This window comes from Diaporthe citri (assembly GCF_014595645.1).
Source record: "Diaporthe citri strain NFHF-8-4 chromosome Unknown scaffold_11, whole genome shotgun sequence".
Classification (NCBI taxonomy): domain Eukaryota; kingdom Fungi; phylum Ascomycota; class Sordariomycetes; order Diaporthales; family Diaporthaceae; genus Diaporthe; species Diaporthe citri.
The window spans coordinates 566,813-584,141 of record NW_025064856.1 but is presented as its reverse complement, the minus strand read 5'-3'; the positions used below and the strand labels follow the sequence as shown (position 1 = coordinate 584,141).

Genomic DNA, 17,329 nt, shown 5'->3' with positions numbered 1-17,329 from the left:
GCTTCGAGCCGGCCTCCGGTTCGGATAAGAGTAGGGGAAGATAATCCAGATGGGGTGATCCTACTGCACACAAGCAGTACAATTCTTTCATATAAGCAGTCACACTCCTTATATGCAAGCAGTTGCACTAGCTTGCTTCCCAAAGCCCAGGACCGTCCTCAAGTACCCCCAGCAGTCACACTCCTGAGCTCTCGAGTCCTGTAGCGTGGCAGTGGGAGGTGCAGTGATGGAGTCGGATCTACATGCTATGCAGAGTGCCATGCAGTAGCAGTAGTGTTTAGTGGGATGTAATGGTGTTGAATGATAATGATAATGATTGATGGCGATGGTGATGGTTAATACTATATGGGGAAAGGAGAAAATCCCGCTGGCTGGGATTTGGCTACGAAATGCACAATGGTCCATTGTTTGCTGACTAATAGACTTAGAAATGTGGAGGCTGGACAGCGTCTTGGCGCCAAGTGCCTGCCCCCACAGCTACCCACCAGCTACGCCGCTGCACCCAGCCCTGCCAGGATGACGACCATGCCTTCAGGCTGCAACATCCCCTCCCTCCATTCAGACGAGACTACGTCGCTGCCTCCGACCCTGTCAGATTAACGACCATGCCTACCAAGGAATAGAGTCCTCGACCAGGTGTGACTGCCTGCTGCCCCCGGCCCTGCCAGGTTTACAGGTGTGTCTGATGTGCTCGGTCATGAGGATTGTCTTTAGGGTGTGGTTTGGATCTGTCGCTACCGGGTCAGTCGGGACTCCGATCATTGTATGGCTGATGCGAGGAGTTTGTTGCTTGCTTGTAGGCCTCCGATAAACGTACCTTGCTGTGCCCAGAGTTTCCTCTTGAGATGACCAACCCACGGTGCCTCTTGCGGAAGCTGTTGCCATTTTACTCCGGGGGATGTGGGCAATGGGTTTTGCCGTTTCGTTGGGTCGGTTATCAAGTCGGCAAATTGTGTGGTACCATGCTGCCCGAGCCGGCAAATACGGGACCACGTCCCCAAAGGCGCGGGCTTTATCAGGTAAGGCGTCGTCGCGTCCGTCGTCGTGAGCGCCTTCTTGGCCGCTCAACAGACGGGGCAGGTGTCGAGGCGACATAAATGGTGTCTAGCACTATCTCTTCCTCCTCCTCTGACGGGGAGCTGGAGGGCGCCGAGAAGGAATCATTCCCATCGATGCACGGCGGGGGCACGGCGGAGGCGCAGACGGACTCAGGGGCCTCGGCCGGTGATGCGCAGGCCGACTCAGGGGCCTCGGCCGGTGATGCGCAGACGGACTCAGGGGCCTCGGCCGGTGATGCGCAGGCCGACTCGGGGGCCTCGGCCGGTGACGCGCAGGCCGACTCGGGGGCCTCGGCCGGTGATGCGCGGTCTAAGCTGGGAGTTGTGCACACGGTGGAGCCGCCTAAGCTCTGTGGTGACAGCCCGTACGCTGACCTCTGCTCCTCGTCCTCGAAGATGGCGGACGAGAGGCGGGCCCCCAATATAGCGGGGTCGATAAAGGAGAGGTCTAGCGCAGGGACCGATGGGAGGGGCGCGGTTCCAGGCGGGGAGGGCCAGCAAGCAGCCCCCTCGACATCTAGCCGTTGCACCTTGGGGGGCGGAGCCTGCGCCTGCGGTGCCGCGTAGCCAGGGATGTGGGGGCCATCGTCCTCGGCCTTCCGTTTGGTGCCGGCCCTGACCTGCGGCACGCCAGCCGATATCTTCGTGTCCTGTCCGATGTCGTGCCCAGCAGCTTGCAGATGGACAAGCCAGGCGGCATGGTCCGCAATGAGGGGGGCCGTGCCGCCCGCCCGGATGCAAAGCGGACAAGGCACGTCACCATCCGAGCCTTCAAAGTGTGCCTTGCGGATGTGCAGCCCGAGTCCTCGGGCCTGGAAGAGGCGATCACAAAAAGGACACTGTCCGGTTGGGGGGAGGCCATGCATGTCGGTGAGATGGGCGAACCACGACCCCAGGCCGAGGTCGCTCTGCCCTGGGCAGACGGCGCAGGCGGCGGTGCCCACGTAGGAGGTTACCGCGCTTCTATGATGCATGTGGAAATGATACAGGAAGCGGTCTGGTGGGAAAGGACACAGACAGAACGTGCATATAATTTTATGTGCCGCCCCAGCCCCTTCCGGCGGTGTCTCGGGCTCTCCTGGCGGGGCGGTTGGGCTGAGGGTGGTGGGGAAATACGGAGCGTGCTCCTTTGCGTGCCTTCGCTCCACGTGGTTGCTGAACTGCGACGGGCTGCTGGTGGTCTCCCCACACAGAGGGCAGGAAAATGGGCGGGACAGGGCGGCCTTGTGCTTCAGTGCGTGCCTCGTCATCTCAACGCGCCGGGCGAATGCCCTGCCGCAGATGAGACACATCGACCGCTTCCCAGCGGGGAGCTGCAAGGCAGCGGGTCCGCCCTCGCGAGCGGCCGGGCCCTCCGGCGACGGGCTCCTACTCGGCAGCGAGATCGCGCTCAGGCTGCCGGAGAGGTAGTGAATCAGCCATTTCATGGCCCTGATAGCCCGCATTTCCGCCCCGGCATCAAAATTCGTCCCCGGTGCCCAGGCCTTCATGAGGCTGCTGATATCGAGTGCGTCGTGTTCCCGTTTACCAGGGCAGTGCTCCGGCTCCGTCTTGGGCTGCGGCCCTTGCAGGCCCGCCTGGAGGGACCGCGCCTTCTCCTCGAAATAGTGCTTCCGCCGGTACAGGATCGCGAGCTCCTCTAGGCGCTTCCGGTGGGACCTGAGTTTTTGTGCCGCCTTTTGTACCTCTTTCTGTCTTCCTCCCCCACTCCGAAGCGCCGATAATGTTTCTCTGAGCTCTGTTGTGTCCCTGCGCGACTCCATCTCGAGCCTCTGCGCTTCAGTCATGTAGATGGGAGCATCAGGATCAAAGTTGTCCCAACCGTGGCTGAGGTGCTTGAAGAGAAGAACATTGTCGCCGGCGAGCTCCCCGAAGGCGGCGCCCTGCAGGTCTTGACTTATGCGCTGGGCTTGGTAGCTCTGGTAGTCGACTTTCTCAGTATGGCTGAGGATCCGGAGTTTCAAGGACAAAGGCATCCCACTGGCTGTAATATGCCCAGTCAGTCATCGTGGAGGCAAGAACCGGAGCAGGAGACAGGGTCTTCAAGGCATGCTTGCTTACCCTCAAAGTTCGCCCCCGCACCGACTCGCATGAAGTATGGGCGAGGCGGGTCTTGCAAGCCAGATACGATGCAGAGGCGTTTAAAATGGCCGCGGAAGATGTCGCAGTTCATCTTGCAGAATCGCTGGCCCATAAGCTCCTCCTTCCACCTGAGATGTGTGGCGCTTTTATCATCCACCTCGGGCCGGTTCAGCATGTCCTCAACGGAGCTGTAGCCGGCCTCGAAGGCGTCCTCTTGTAATGCCTTGGCGGCGAGGAGGTGGGTCAAGTCGAGGAGAAGCGTCGGCATCAACGTTATGGGGTACGTGAAGCTGTGATGACCGCGAATCAGCGACATTGAAAGGTGAGGCTCAGCCCGCGGCGAGCAGAGGACTTACTGGTCATCCTCGGACCTCACCACCACCCTCCGCCTGAGCTTGTTGAAATAGAGGGTCAGGCTGGCGAAGAGCCGGCGCCTGCCCGGCTCGGATGGGTCCATGATGAGGTAGAGCTTGAAGTCCCTCCATTTGATCGTCTCCAGCATGCCTGGCCGGCAGCCAGAGACATACAGGATGAGCACGTACATGTGCACAGCAACCCGGTTGTGAAACGGCATCGGGATATCGTCAGCGCGCTCCCACAGAGCACGGAGAAGACGCTCGATGTCCTCGCACCTTGCACCGATCTTCTCGTACTCGCTGTCCGGCGTGAGGCCGAACATGCCCTTGAGGTCCGTTTTGATCCACTGTGCGGGTGTCAGCTGAGCTGTACTGGGATCCCTGCGCACACGAGCATGGGCCCGGACAAGCCTTACCTCAGTGACCATCGTGGCTGGGCCGGTGTCCTGGGCCCCAGCAGGCCCTTGACGTCGGGCAAGGACGAAGATTCGCCCTGTTGACGCGGCCTTCTCATTCAGCTGCATCTGTGCAGCCGCGACAAGGTTCTTCCAGCAGGTATTCACAGAGCTGATCGTGGTCAGGGTCCGCTCCTCCCGCCCCTCCTCCGGGCCCCAGATGACCTTCCTCTGCTTCGACGCAGAGACGAGGAAGGTGAGGTAGTTCTTGCAGAGGGCCATCGCCTTCTCTTGCTCCTTGAGGTTATCCCCAGCCAGCCACTCCCACACATTCTCTCGCAGAATGGCGTCCGGTTTTGTGTATTCGATAAACCTGCAGGCGCCAGGCCGGGTACCGGTCAGCAGTGATCGTGCAGGCTGGATGGAGGTTCGGGTGGGGGGCGGGGGAGCAATTTTGGGTAGCATACTCCTCCCAGTTCAGCATCGCCCTCCTGCGGTCTTCCTCGGTCGTCTCAGCGATGGCATGAGACAGGACAATCGGCTCCTTTAGGAGGGTATTGAAGTTCTCCGCTGCGCCGTGGGTGTTGTCCGCGGTGAACCGTGACTTTCTGATCCGGTGCTCATGCTTCCCCATGGCCGCGGGTCTATAGGAAGAGGTAGCGTAGCAGAGCTCGAGAGGGAGGTGGTGGAGGAGGGAGAGGGGAAGGGAGAGCGGGATGGCGCGGGACAAGGTGAGGGCATTAGTCGTGGAGGAAGATGAGCCTGGACAGGAGGACAATGAGGGATGAGGGATGAGGATCAGGTCGAGGCAGGAGCCAAAGGAGCCTGGCATCGTCTTATAAGGTGCAGAGCGGCGCGGAGGTGGGGCCCGGCCTGCCAGTCGGGGCAACCTGCAGGGCACCCTGCGTGCATGTGAACTCAAAGCCAACGCGACAGCAGGGGCCGCGCGACCCGAGCGTAGCACACGCCGTCGCTGCGGCGCAGCGGCGCCCCAAAACGGGGGGCCTCGAGGGCCGGCCGTGGTGGCGGCCCGTAACGGAGCGCAGACGGAGGGCGGCAGCCCGGGGCGCCGGACGTTGGCGTGCGGCACGGGCAGGGTGCCGGGGATGAGGGCCTTGGTCAGCAGCAATGGGTGCTGCGATTTTTGGGCTCCGCAGTTAGTTCAAACCATCTCCATATTTGATAGCCACTTCCTCCACGGGGTTGCAGGTGTGGATATATGGGGAAGGCAATGGGGAAGGTTCCAACGCCAACTCCACCGAGTGCAATGCTGCCCACGGGGTTTGGGAAAAATGTGCCTCACGCAAATCCGGCACACAGCTTTTCGCACGCCCAGACGAACGTGACATCGACGCGTCGGAAGGACCGTTCCTTCCAGCGCAATTCTTTTGTCATTCCTGACCATCTGACCCTGCAGGGCCCGAGCTAATTGGCACACTGCTCGCCTCGCAGCGAGCAACGACTCTGCTTGCGGCTCTGTGCGGCTGATCTTCCCTGCTTGGCAGACGCTGTTCCCCCCCCGTCGCCAGGGCGGCAGCAAAACAACCCCGTTGGTCGGATCGGCCGGGCGCGGGCACGCTGACGACGGGTGGACGACGTCATACCCGCAGCTGCAAAAGCCAACGTCATCCGCCCTGCCGTTCGTGCACCATTGTCTCGTAAGTGGCTTTTGGACTGCCGAGCGTGTCAGTCACAGTCACTGCTGCCAGTCGGTCCCAGTCAAGTCAGTGCCCCCAGTTTGCGAGGGCGACCCACTAATTGCAGACACGTCTCTTGCTTTGTCCATTACGCAGCGTTGTTCCCTTCCCCAGATTGGGCCCCGCGAGATTCAGCTGGAGACGAAACCCACCGCCCAGGCAGATCCAATTCGGCCCGTTTCCCGGGCGCAAGGCAGGTACGCCGGACACGCAGGAAAGGATCGTCATTGCTGGCCGGCCATTACACGTCCGCACCGAGGTGCCACCGAGATCGATCACCATCGCGATCTCGTGCCCGCCCGGCAGCCCGGAAAACAAGCACTTGTTAGGCCAATGTCGTTGGTGATGAACCGGGTTTCGCACATATCAGGCGGCCCTTCTCCCGGCAAGATGAGCGACGTGATTCACTGATAAATGTTTAATCCGCCGTGGCTTCCGGACGTGTCCACAGGCGGGACTGTGAGCCTGGTGTCTGGGTCTATCTGCACCGCAGACCACTTCTCGACAGCAGGGCGGTGTCTCTCTCGTTCGGACCGATTGGAGTAGGAACCTTCTCCACGCATTGTGTCGGACAAGTTCCACGATTCATCATCGCTTACTCGACTTGATCAGCACGTAGATAGTCGACTCTGATACCCGTCGACACCTCGCTACACGCTCAACTGGGTCTTTGGTTGCTCTGCACGCACATCACATTCGATTATTTAAACACCTCCGTCGGTGCTCGATATCCCGAGGCCAGTATTTGTACCGCATAATGACAACGACGGCACGTACGGACATCAACATAGGTGGAGCATACGGAGATTGGTGACCGGCTCGCCGGGGCAGTGTTGAGCCTGGCAAGCCACACTCGTCCATTTCTTCGTCGGGAGAGACCGGTCTCTTACGAAGGCCGCCGAAGCCTCAAGCTGCTCCGAGCTTTCCGGGGACGTGAGAAGCCAACCAATCTACTAGGAATCGCATGCCCTTCTTCATTGCTGTTCACTCAATAGAGATTAGCTTGGCAGCTAACGCAGAGCTGCGATGGACAGGACACGGGCCAGTTGGCTGCATACCAATGCTGCGCCGATGTCTCCCCATGGTCAAGTAGCTGGGTCAGATAGAATCGTAGCTGTGGACAGATCAAAAATTGTATGGCCGGGGTATTTGTTCAAGGCCTGCACCTTCAGTCATCTGTGTGTGTTGACCAGCCGCTCACAGACATTGCTGGAGTGGTACATTAAATCTGCCGCAGGATCTTACTCACAAAACTGGTCCCACCAAATAATACATGATCCAAATCTTCAATTCGCCTCTGGGATTGTTGGTTGAAAGGAAAATCGAGGTATCACCAGTTTTATCTGAGTTCTTGTTACCATTTTCGCCATAAGAGTCTTAGTCTCTATCGTCGACTCTAAAAGCAAAGCAAGACCCCATCTACGAGACCGCAGCAAACCCGAATGCATGCAGACAAGGGCGTGGCTACGACCCGTAGCTCTCAGGCCAAGCAAGGCTGGCCACTACATATGTAGAATCTTCCAGACCCTTACAAATCAATCCCTTCCTTGCGACTGACCTATTGTGAGAATCGACGGTCCAGTCACTACCCGTACTTACTGCAGAGGTGACACATCCTGTGCTGTAGTCAAGTGAATGACTCCACTGCCATTAGGAAGTTATATCACTCTATAGGAATCGTTGAACAAACCAGACACGCTCAAATACACCAACTGCGTCGTATTGCGAAGGTCTCGAATGGTGTTCTGCTCCCAGAATTCCCCGCTACATTGCTAGAACCTTCCGCAGTATTACACTCCAGCATCTCGGCGCCTAAGTATTCGGTCATGATGGCCATTCTTATTAAAGACGTTGTGCACAGCCCACCTGAGCACGGAAACCTACTGGGAACATCGCCCAAGATGTGCAGGAGCCAAGGGCTTGTGTGCTTTGCGGTACATAAAGCGAGGTATGAACTGCAAGGTCGCCGTTACAAGTCGCAGCAAAAAGACAAGGCTGAGGACGAAGTAAATCATTCATGGAAATTGCCCGCTGGAGACTTAAGAGACTGTGAGCAACAATAGCGCTGTGAATCGAACAAGTTAGTGAGCAAGACCATGACTGGGAGGCCATCCGAAAGGCTGGATGAGAAAATTCGGGCAAACGCAAGATTGCGAAATATCGTTCTCAATACTTCCCTGGCTTATGGCGCCAGGACCCCGTTCTTCTGTATACAGAAGTAGTTGCACAATTGATGGATCGTTGGCGAAGATCCATTGCCATGTTATCCCGGCATATTGTAGACTAGCTGCTGCAGATTGAGGCCTCGACAGGCGCTTTTCACATGCAACTGATTTACTGTAACTCTAGTGCCAGAACTGTTTCCATCAGGATAGGATTGCCTTCCCTTTGTTGAGCTGGTGACTGGTGACTTACCTTCACGATTGCCGGTACGATGCCCGTGCCTTTTCTCGGTCCCTCAGTGATCCGCAGTGCAGCAGGGCCAAGGTCAATTTGGAGCGTTCAGCTACAACACCCATCGCGTCTACTGTGATGCTGCTCAGCCTACCGACCACTTTCATTCTCCGGTGTTTGCGGGTGGTCATCCCTTTCGGCCAGGGACGCACTTGGCCCTCGACAAATCTACAACGGAGAGGCCGGGGGTGCGCACGTGATCAGAATGAATGCCGAGTGGTTCGCCATCTGAAAGCCAACTTTCAATATTGGTAGACAGTGAGCATCCAAAAGCCTGTTATAGCGGCTTAAAGTGCTGTCATTGGTAGAGTGATATAAGTGGTCTCGTTTTTAATCTATACACATCTGCTTCTTAAGCAGTATGCACCCAGTCCCTTCATACAGTGATAAACGCTTGAACACCCAGAGTGATACAAGCAGTCTTGATTGCAGATTGGGACAGACGATCGAAGAGAAATTCGCGAAAGTGTGAGCCATCTAGGACACCTCAACAGCTTCCATTTGTGAGGAAGGTGATAGATCAGGAATATGGAGCTATTCTCGGTTGTTGCACCGTCTATAGCAGTCAAATGCATGAAATATGACTACGCCAGAACCTGTGTGGCTGCTCGCCCTGTGTTTTAGACCTACTCGAATAGGAACCCATCGCTTTAGCAATGCTTGTTTGGTTCCGCTGTAGCTGGCTGGATATTCGCTTGCGATGGATGTGTTGCGCATCTGCTATGCTCAACCGTGGAGCCTGGGTCAGGATTTCATGAGGCTGAAAAGCTATATTGTGTGATCGTCTCAACGTGCAGGGTGTGCCGATCAAGCTTCGCGCCACAGAGGTGGCTCTAACTATCTTCTGGTTCTCAAACCGGACAGGGTCTTCCTGGTTTACGGACTGAAGTCCTTCAGCACAAAGAATGAGCGCCGTCGTTGTAGAGGCTATCTGAATACGCTCCTCGCATGGACTTTGTGCGTCCCGCTGGACGGCAGCAAGAGGTACCGGACAGTTTGCTCTTGCGTCCCGGATCAAAGGGTGTGTGTAGTTGGTGAAGCCATCCTGTCGCTTTTGGCAGGGCTCGAATGAATCATTACATAAACCTATCGATAGTTCGTCAGAATGCAATAGCATGGATCCATATGTGGATAGTTTCGAGCTTGCCTTTCTCACTACAGTTGTATTGGAACTGTCTCAGACAACACGGGTCAATACTTCAAGGCCGGTTTCATGATCGACATCAAATAATGCAGCACTAGAGAGTGGAAAACCTAGGGCTTCCCTACGCAAGAAGTTTTTCGACCGTCTTGTTCAAGTTTGACCCCATAGACGAGCTGCGCAGCAGACAGGGCGGCCATGGGTCATTCGACTGTGCAGTGAGTCGATTTACCAGTGAATGAATATGGTTAAGCAAACCCGCCAGCACAAAGAAGCTATTAGCACTAGACACGGCAATCGCCTTAAGGCTTTCACTATGCGCATGCCATTATACTGTTAGATATTTAACATCCAGTTCCGTAATTCTTTCCAGAGCTTGCCTTTGCAATTGTTGACTAGCTCTCATCCAATGCCTAAGAATATGCAGTGGAAGGCTAATTATATCATTTAACTAGCCTCGTCTCAAGCTGCATCTGGATAACGGCCGGCTTCTGCGTTATCAGTCTGGAGTGGCACAGCGAAGCTGTCTGTAGCCATTCACAGATGTCATAATCCCCGCACGAAAGTTTAACCGTAATGTTGTGCAATTACTTCAAAAGACAGTTCCATGAGGTTATCTGTCATGTAAGATACCCATTACCGTGCGGATGTGCATTGCTTGCCCATGAAGTGGAATTGAGTGCGATTGGAGTTGACACTGTAGCATTACTAGTACTCCCAGATGGGCACGATTAAGGAACGATAGTTAATATATATATCTTCCCCTAAGCACTGCATACTCTTCAATGCCCATTAAAAATCCAGAAGACATGAATCGGCCCCTCAGAACCATTCCATCCCATTTGGTCAGTATTCCTCAGGCATACCATAACCGTCTGGTTCCCTGAATGGGGAGACTCAATGGACCAACCTATATATTGTTGGTTTGGATAGGAAAGAAATCTGTCTAGGTCCTCTCATTGCAGTTTTCACGAACGGTTTTAGGTCGATGCAGAGCTTGTGGAGTCAAATGGAACGCAACAAGCGGTTGGGTATGGTTGTCCGATTTTTCCAAGAGAAGTCGATACCTGATGCTGATAATGTCAACTGCATCGTCAGATACCTACGCCAATTTCCCCTGATAAGCAATCGTATTCATTGTCGTCAGGAAGCGACCCTGGAATTGAAGACTGTTGGATGTCGGAATTTCCAAAAGGCATGGCACCACTCTCATCATGTCCCAATTAAACGATTTGCTGGTGCTACCGGATTTCAGCAGGGATTTGAAGTCAAATGTAATAAAGGCGAGGAATCATTGAGAATTTTGTATGAGAGTTCCGATTGTCCTTGCTGGAATTCGTTTGTTCATAATCCATGTAGGTGATGACCTGATGGAGATCTCCGCTTGACTAAGCTTTGGAAGAGAATTTTGAGGGGGGACCAGAAATTGTCGGCTAAGATGAACTAATAATCCCGAAGCAGCAGCGCGATTTTAAAGTTGATGTCTCACACATGTAAAAAATTCTGGGCCCTCGCCAAAACCCGAATTTCCCCCAATTTTCTTTTCCTCCGTGCCAACCGCAACACCGAGTTTCCGCAACGTCCATACGAGAGCTGCACTCGGTTCATCACAGCCATCAATTCGATGGAGACTGTCCCTAACTATTGATTTTTCAAAGCTGCTGATATTTTGTTTCCCTCGTGTCCTCGTGTCCGATCGTGTCCGAGTTGATTCTTCATATTTATCTCAATCCCATCAATCCGCGTCCGTTTGTGAGCTCCCAGTCACTTGCCCGAGTGCTCGAGCTGGACGAACACCAGCATTGAAGATATCTCGACATTAAAGTTGTCATCGAAGGAAGGAATAAAATCGCAGCTCGATGGGGCAGCACGGCCTTCTTTCTTTTTCCCGGCCAGGAGACCTGCAGCCGAGTTGGGAATTCTGTAGACGTCTTCACCTGCGATCCGTACGGCCAGGTCGAAGTTAGTACAGTACCGGTAGGCAGAGGGAGAAACTTTGCACGTTGAGGAACTTGAAAAGTGGGGCTAGTCCGGCGCCAGCGAAAAAAGCATACCAGCAAGCAAGCAGCAGCAGCCAGTGTCTGGACTGGGCCAAATAAGGAAGAAAGAAAGCACGACCCCGGACCGAGCTGTTTGGCAGGGGCAGAAAGCAACTCCCGCCGCCAGCCAGGGAAAACAGAGAAAGAAAAACTTTTTTCTTTTCTTTTCTTTCCGAATTCCCTACCCGCCATCAAACAACCACCATTCATCCGACTTTCATTCACCTCCCACCCGTCCACCTCCCCGCGCTAGTTCGATTGTCTGTTTACCATCCATTTTCACTACCTCCAATCCACCCATCCATCGGCTGCCAGCCATTTCCTGTTGCCTTTAACTACTGCCTGCCGAATTACTACTAGCGCCAGCAGGACGAGCATTGATTGGGTCTAGAATTGGAATTCAAAGCAGGAAACCTCACTCAACCACCCCTTCCTCTCTCACCTTCCCCCTTTTCGGTGCACCTGCACTTGGACCATCCGTCCTTCCTCTGCACACCGAGCAACACCTGCCTGCCTCGTTGGCAGCTTGCACAACATAGCGCGGTGTTATTCTCTTTTCTGTTCTTGTCCTCCCTTGACTGGTCGGCCGATTTGTTTTTCTTCGTCATCTCCATCATCGCTGGCCACCTGCGACAGCCCAACATGCCTCCTAGACGACAAGCTTCCTCGTCTGTTGCTGCCAACGACGACGCTCAGCAGCGATCTGCTCCTATTGCGAAACTCCTGAATGACCACGACTTTGCAGACGCGTTCCAGGGCGAGGTAAGTCGTCTGGATATCCGTCTGAATGTGCACGTCCTCCTCCCTCCCTGGCCACTCGAGAGCCCATCAATTGCATGTGACCTGCATCAATCCGCCCCATCCACCAACCAATATTTCCGTCACGCCACATCCACAATTCATCTCCCGGGTCGCATTTGCTCACCAGACCCACTCTTAATTGACACTGCGTCTTCTCAGACTTCATCCAAGTTCGGTCGAAGAATGACTAGCGCCATCCACGGCGATGCAGATGGTGATGCCGACACGGTTGGCAATGATGGTCGCAATGGTGATGCAGCGGCAGCCGCCAACGGATCCGCGAATGGCACTCCTGCTGCCTCCCGCCTGCTGCGTCGGGCCAGCTTCGATTTCGAGGCCGCACCTGTGGACCTCAACGAGCTCATGCTGCGACAGCTGAAGGAGGATCGCAACTCGCTGCAGTACGACATGGAGTGGACTCGCCACCAGGTCGGCCTTGCTAACATCACGCCTCCCGAGTCTCGCACATATCAGCTGCGCCTGTTGGACCTCGGACACCAGCTCCGCCAGACCAACCACCGCATCCACATGCGAGAGGCCGAGATTCACAACTACCGCTTTGGACCTGCTCCAGCTGTGTACGGCCAACAGCAATACGCCCCGAATGCTGCCCAGCACGCCTTCTTCATGAACGCGGAGCCTCCACAGGAGCGCCGTGGCCCAGGCCGCCCCCTCGGATCGAAGAATCGCGCCCGGGACTCGCTGGCGCCTGCTTCCACTCCTGGCCCTCAGGCCCCGACCAACAACGCTCAGAAGGCTGCTGCTTTGGCGAGTGCTGGCGCTAAGCGCATCTTGCCCACTGAGATCACTGTGGCGACTCGTAAGTCCGACAACGCAGCACCCTGTACCTTCTGTTTTGATTGTTTTGATGTTCTTGCCTTCCAAATCGATACCACACTCGATGTCACCTGCGCAAATGGCCATCAATTCGAGCTGACCACCTCCCGTGCAGCGAACGGCGACAAGGGCGAGTCTGGTCCCTTGGCGAAGCGCCCTCGCGTTGAGGTTGGCTCACCCCTTGACAGCCCCGCCGAGGAAGACAGCAAGATGGTGGTCGATTCCGGCAGCGGCGAGGCTGCTCACAGCGGCGACACTACTAAGGAGGATAACGCCGCGCAGAACGGTCAAGCCGAGGAGGGAACCCCGAATGTCAACGCGGCGGCCACGTCTGTCCTCGCCGCCCCGACGCCGTCGACCCCGAACGTCCCATCCATCTCCGCCAACACCAGCAGCGCGCAGGCGCAGGCCGGCTCCACCCCGACGGCCACCCGCACGACCCCGGGAGGCACCGTCGACGAGACCGGACCGGGCGGCAGCCAGTACCAGCGACTGGGCCACTGGATGTGCACGCTTTGTACGTCGCAGAAGTACCTCCAGCACCCGGCGCCCAAGCAGCCGTCCGAGCCGTCGTCCTGGCCCCTCCGCGACGTCAGCAAGATAGTTACTCACTACACGCGCATGCACGGAGAGCACAACCGCATGGAGCGCTGTATGGAGCTCGGAACCGCCCTGCAGGCCAACCTGGGCCCCTTCCGCTACTGGATCCAGGAGACGAAGCGGGAGAAGATCCCGCTCGAGGAGGTCCGCGAGGCCCTCGCCACGCTGCAGCGCGGACAGCTGCCCGAGCTACTGCGCCGCTTCTCGACTGCCGCGAGGGCGTTTCCTAACTAATGGGAGACCAGTGGAGGATGTGGTGGAGGGAGTGGCTCTCGTACAGTGTGGCCGGGTGCATGGATGAGGAAGACCTGGGGTTGTGGCAACTTCTGGTATGGGATGACTGTAAAAGTCGTAAAGATGTGACGGTCAACGAAAGTCAGCGACGGTCAACGACGGCCAAAAAATGAGGGTTGAAGTTGAAGTGGAGGACGAAAACGGCCGGCCGTCTTGGAGGCTTGCAGCCGGCGATGAGTACGGACGACAAACACCACAAGACCGGACGATAAGTCGAGCAACGCCAGCACCGCGGTTATCTCCCCACACCCTGAGCTGCAAGTACGGCTCCATGTACGAACCTGGCGGCAGTCGAGATATCCCATTCTATCAGCAGCGAAGCACCGACTGTCTCGGTATTTCACACAACAATTACACCAATCCTCTGGGGGCCCAGGGCCTCTCTTTGTGTCATTATTGCCGCGCGGGTGGCCATCCAGGTGGATAGCACCAACTTGATCGGACGTGTCCGCCACTTAGTCTATTTCAGCATACCAACGGGCCCGGGCAACAAGAGGAGTCAGTGGCGAGTGGTCGGTTGGTACGGCGTTCAAGTCTGGGTTGGGAATCGCTTTGATTTCAGGACGGGGCGTTTATGTGGATAGCTCTACGTGAGAGATCCGTTGATTAATCGCGATGCTTTTTGGGTCACGATCTTAGGGGTCCTCTGTCCCTTGTAAGTGTGTGTGTGTGTGTGTGTGTGTGAGACTGTTGCCTGAATCTGCATTATGCACAACCTGCTGGATTTGGAAGTGAATTAGCCCTGGCTGTGCTGCATCTTTGGTACGTGATTGGTTCTGTGAAAGTAGCCTGGCGACATGGCCACGGTCTTGAAACTGTATGTTGCAGATGGCCGCTATCCCCTGTCTTTGCCGATCACTACCTCGTCCACCAAGCCGACCTGTCCTTGAGGAAGGTCGTCCCAGAGCTGCGGCCACGAGCGATGTGAAATTGCCAAAGACTTCCAGCTCGATTCGGCCTACATACGCATCGTCCCTTCACGGCTCCAGCAGCCCCGGCGCCGAGGTAGCATGCGCGACCGGGTTCCTCGCTGGAGTCGGTGGCACTGTCGAAGCAGCGCTGGTAGGGTTGGCAGGACTGAGGGCACCCATATGGATGACATGGGGCCGGTCCTCATCGCCCGCCCGCCTTCCACCCAGCCGCAAGGAGCGGGGCCGGAGGCGGCTGCCGGACGACGACGAACCGTCCGCTGCGGTCGCAGTGTTGTGGTTTGACCCGCCGGTTGTCCCAGAGCCGGATCCTTCATCCCTGGCGTCGCTTCGAAGGGAGCCTTCATCCCCAGGGCTGGAGGAGTACCTGTTGTGTTTCTTGACTCGCTTCTGCCTCGCTTCTTTCACGTCCGCCTTCATCTGCGCCACGCGGTCCTCGACGTTCCTCACCAGGTCTTTGCTCTTCCAGTCGAGGCTCAGGTACACCCTGTCGTACAGGCCGGACTTGATAACCGTGAGGGTGGTGAGGTACTTGTAGATGAGCCAGATGACGGTCCGGACGTAGTCGCTGAAGGCGATGACGAGGGCGAAGCTGATTATCCCGGTCGATATTGGGACTGTCCCCGAGAGTCGTGATTAGTTTCAGCCGCAATGTGGGGCTTGTCAGGAAACGAGTGCTGTGGAACTTACACATGTATCTGAACTGGCTTCGAAGAGTCATTGGCATTTCGTCGCCCGAGGTCTGCTTGTTGTTCATGCCAAAGATACTTGCGATGAATCCAAGTGGCAGCTATTGTGTCCAATGAGCGAAGTCCCTGAATTCTATCGGAGGGTCGACACTCACGAAGATGATAGTCATTACGGTGAAGATTATAATGGCTCGACCTTGCCTCATCGTTTCCTCGGCTTGCTTTGTGGACTGCCAAGTCTGAAACACAGAGGCTTGCTGCTGTTTGAGATTGAGAAGGTGGTCCAGCTTTAGGAATCCGATTAGCAACTCTCTTCGTTTCTTGTCCTTTAAAGATGAAGAGCTGGTATCGATTCGTTGACGGACTTACACTCGTTGACGTGCTCTCAGCACTCTTCCTCAAACCCTCCAGCTCTCCGATCTGGTCGTCAACATCACCCAGCAACTCGTCAGCCGTATTGACAAACCAGAAATAGTCGTTCTGCCGCTTTTGATCTTTGGTGTCTTTGGAATTACTGATTGGGGTAGTAGGCAGCTTGTCCTTCCAGGTCCCCGACGGATCGAGTATGTGTGTGACCTCTTTCTTGAACTTCTTAATGACGTCCCTCTGCTGGGTGCTGATGTAGATCATGATATCGAGTTCATCAATGATGTCCTTGATCTCGCGCTGCAGCTTCCCTTCTTTATTGATATTCAGCAATGGGATGACAAAGTCGCTCAAGTTTGCCGGGAGATAGCCCGGCCTAGCGAAGTTCCCGAGCTTGCCAGTCCATTCCCACAGGTGTTCAAAGCTGATTGTCTGCTTGTTATTCTAAAAACGTTTAGTGCTCCGAAGTCCTGTCGTTGGAAGAATTTTTTGTTCCTTACGACGTTTCCAATTGACTCCGAAAATATGTCCATGACTTGAGGCTGGCGGTCCTGGAACAAGCTTTAGTTATTGGGGGAATATTGACGAAGCGTGACCAAAATGCTACCCACCTGGGTTTTGGTTCGGTCGAAGAACGTGTTTGAACATTCATCGAGAATGATCAAGGCCAGGTCGCATACGGTTCTTATGTGATCTTTCCTGAGCCCTTTCAACCTCGAACGAATGGATTTGTGGACGCCAGACGAGTCCTGCTTGTTTACTCCATACCGTTTGGGAAAGCATGTTATTATCGTCTGTTCGTCGAGAATCCACATCCACAGCTGATCTACCATCACCACCCGGGAGACTTTTCGGATATGGTCTCGACAATGTGGACATCGAATGCCAATGGTTTCCTCCAAGCTACGCGTTGTTGAATCATCCTTGGCGTTTGGATGCTCCTGTGACAAGGTGTGTTTGGTGGCATTATTTCTCTCTTCACAGTCCCACTCAAACTCGACCTTGTCACCACTTTTGTGTTTCTGGGCCTTGACGCCCCACGCTGGATTCTTCGGTCGAGTCTTCGGTTTTAGCCTATGGCGGAGGTTCTGGTCAACAGTCGTTCCGCGATAAACAACCTGATCCCGATCTCTGAGCTTCGTTGTTTTCAAGGTCCAATAGTAAGCCTGGTCAAGGGTGCGGCGTGGATGTAAAGGAGGATCTTTGTGTAGGTATTTCTGGATGAACCTCCTGTCTCGGTAATTCGCCATGGCTTCGTAAAGCACAGCAGCATCGAGCAGTACCTGGCCCACCTCTGTGCCCGCAATGATCCTGCCAGTCTTCTTCTTGAACGGAGAGGACTCTTCAGCGTCATCTTTCCGATGATGCAGCCATCGTAGCCAAAGTGCGGTACTAGCTCGACGGGCAGGGCTCTGAGAACGGCGTATGTCTTTCGGCCAGATCACATCTCTGCCTTTCTTAGACAGGCAAGGAATTGTGAGGTCTTCGCGGTCTTGCTGTCGTATTTTCTTTCGTGAACCCTCCTTTATCTGCTTCGCCTCACGGTGCCGTTCGGACTCGAGGTCAAGTGCTTGGGACAGTTTCTCCCTCT

The 17,329-nt window shown here is 55.4% G+C and overlaps 3 protein-coding genes across 3 annotated transcripts; 1 reads left to right on the top strand and 2 right to left on the bottom strand.

Moving 5' to 3' along the window:
* Positions 1–1,015: 1,015 nt before the first annotated feature.
* On the bottom strand, positions 1,016–4,525 carry INS49_003945 (uncharacterized protein; the record flags this gene model as incomplete). Its single annotated transcript, XM_043164735.1, has 5 exons — positions 1,016–3,042; positions 3,120–3,430; positions 3,497–3,843; positions 3,913–4,264; positions 4,359–4,525. 5 exons carry the CDS (start codon positions 4,523–4,525, stop codon positions 1,016–1,018), a joined length of 3,204 nt encoding a protein of 1,067 aa, XP_043018385.1.
* Positions 4,526–11,864: 7,339 nt separating this feature from the next.
* On the top strand, positions 11,865–13,694 carry INS49_003944 (uncharacterized protein; the record flags this gene model as incomplete). Its single annotated transcript, XM_043164734.1, has 3 exons — positions 11,865–11,984; positions 12,183–12,843; positions 12,976–13,694. The coding sequence occupies 3 exons, from the start codon at positions 11,865–11,867 to the stop codon at positions 13,692–13,694; spliced, it is 1,500 nt and encodes a 499-aa protein (XP_043018384.1).
* Positions 13,695–14,731: 1,037 nt separating this feature from the next.
* Positions 14,732–16,271, bottom strand: INS49_003943 (uncharacterized protein; the record flags this gene model as incomplete). The annotated part of the gene is made up of 5 exons (XM_043164733.1): positions 14,732–15,300; positions 15,374–15,473; positions 15,528–15,659; positions 15,742–16,182; positions 16,239–16,271. 5 exons carry the CDS (start codon positions 16,269–16,271, stop codon positions 14,732–14,734), a joined length of 1,275 nt encoding a protein of 424 aa, XP_043018383.1.
* Positions 16,272–17,329: the final 1,058 nt, after the last annotated feature.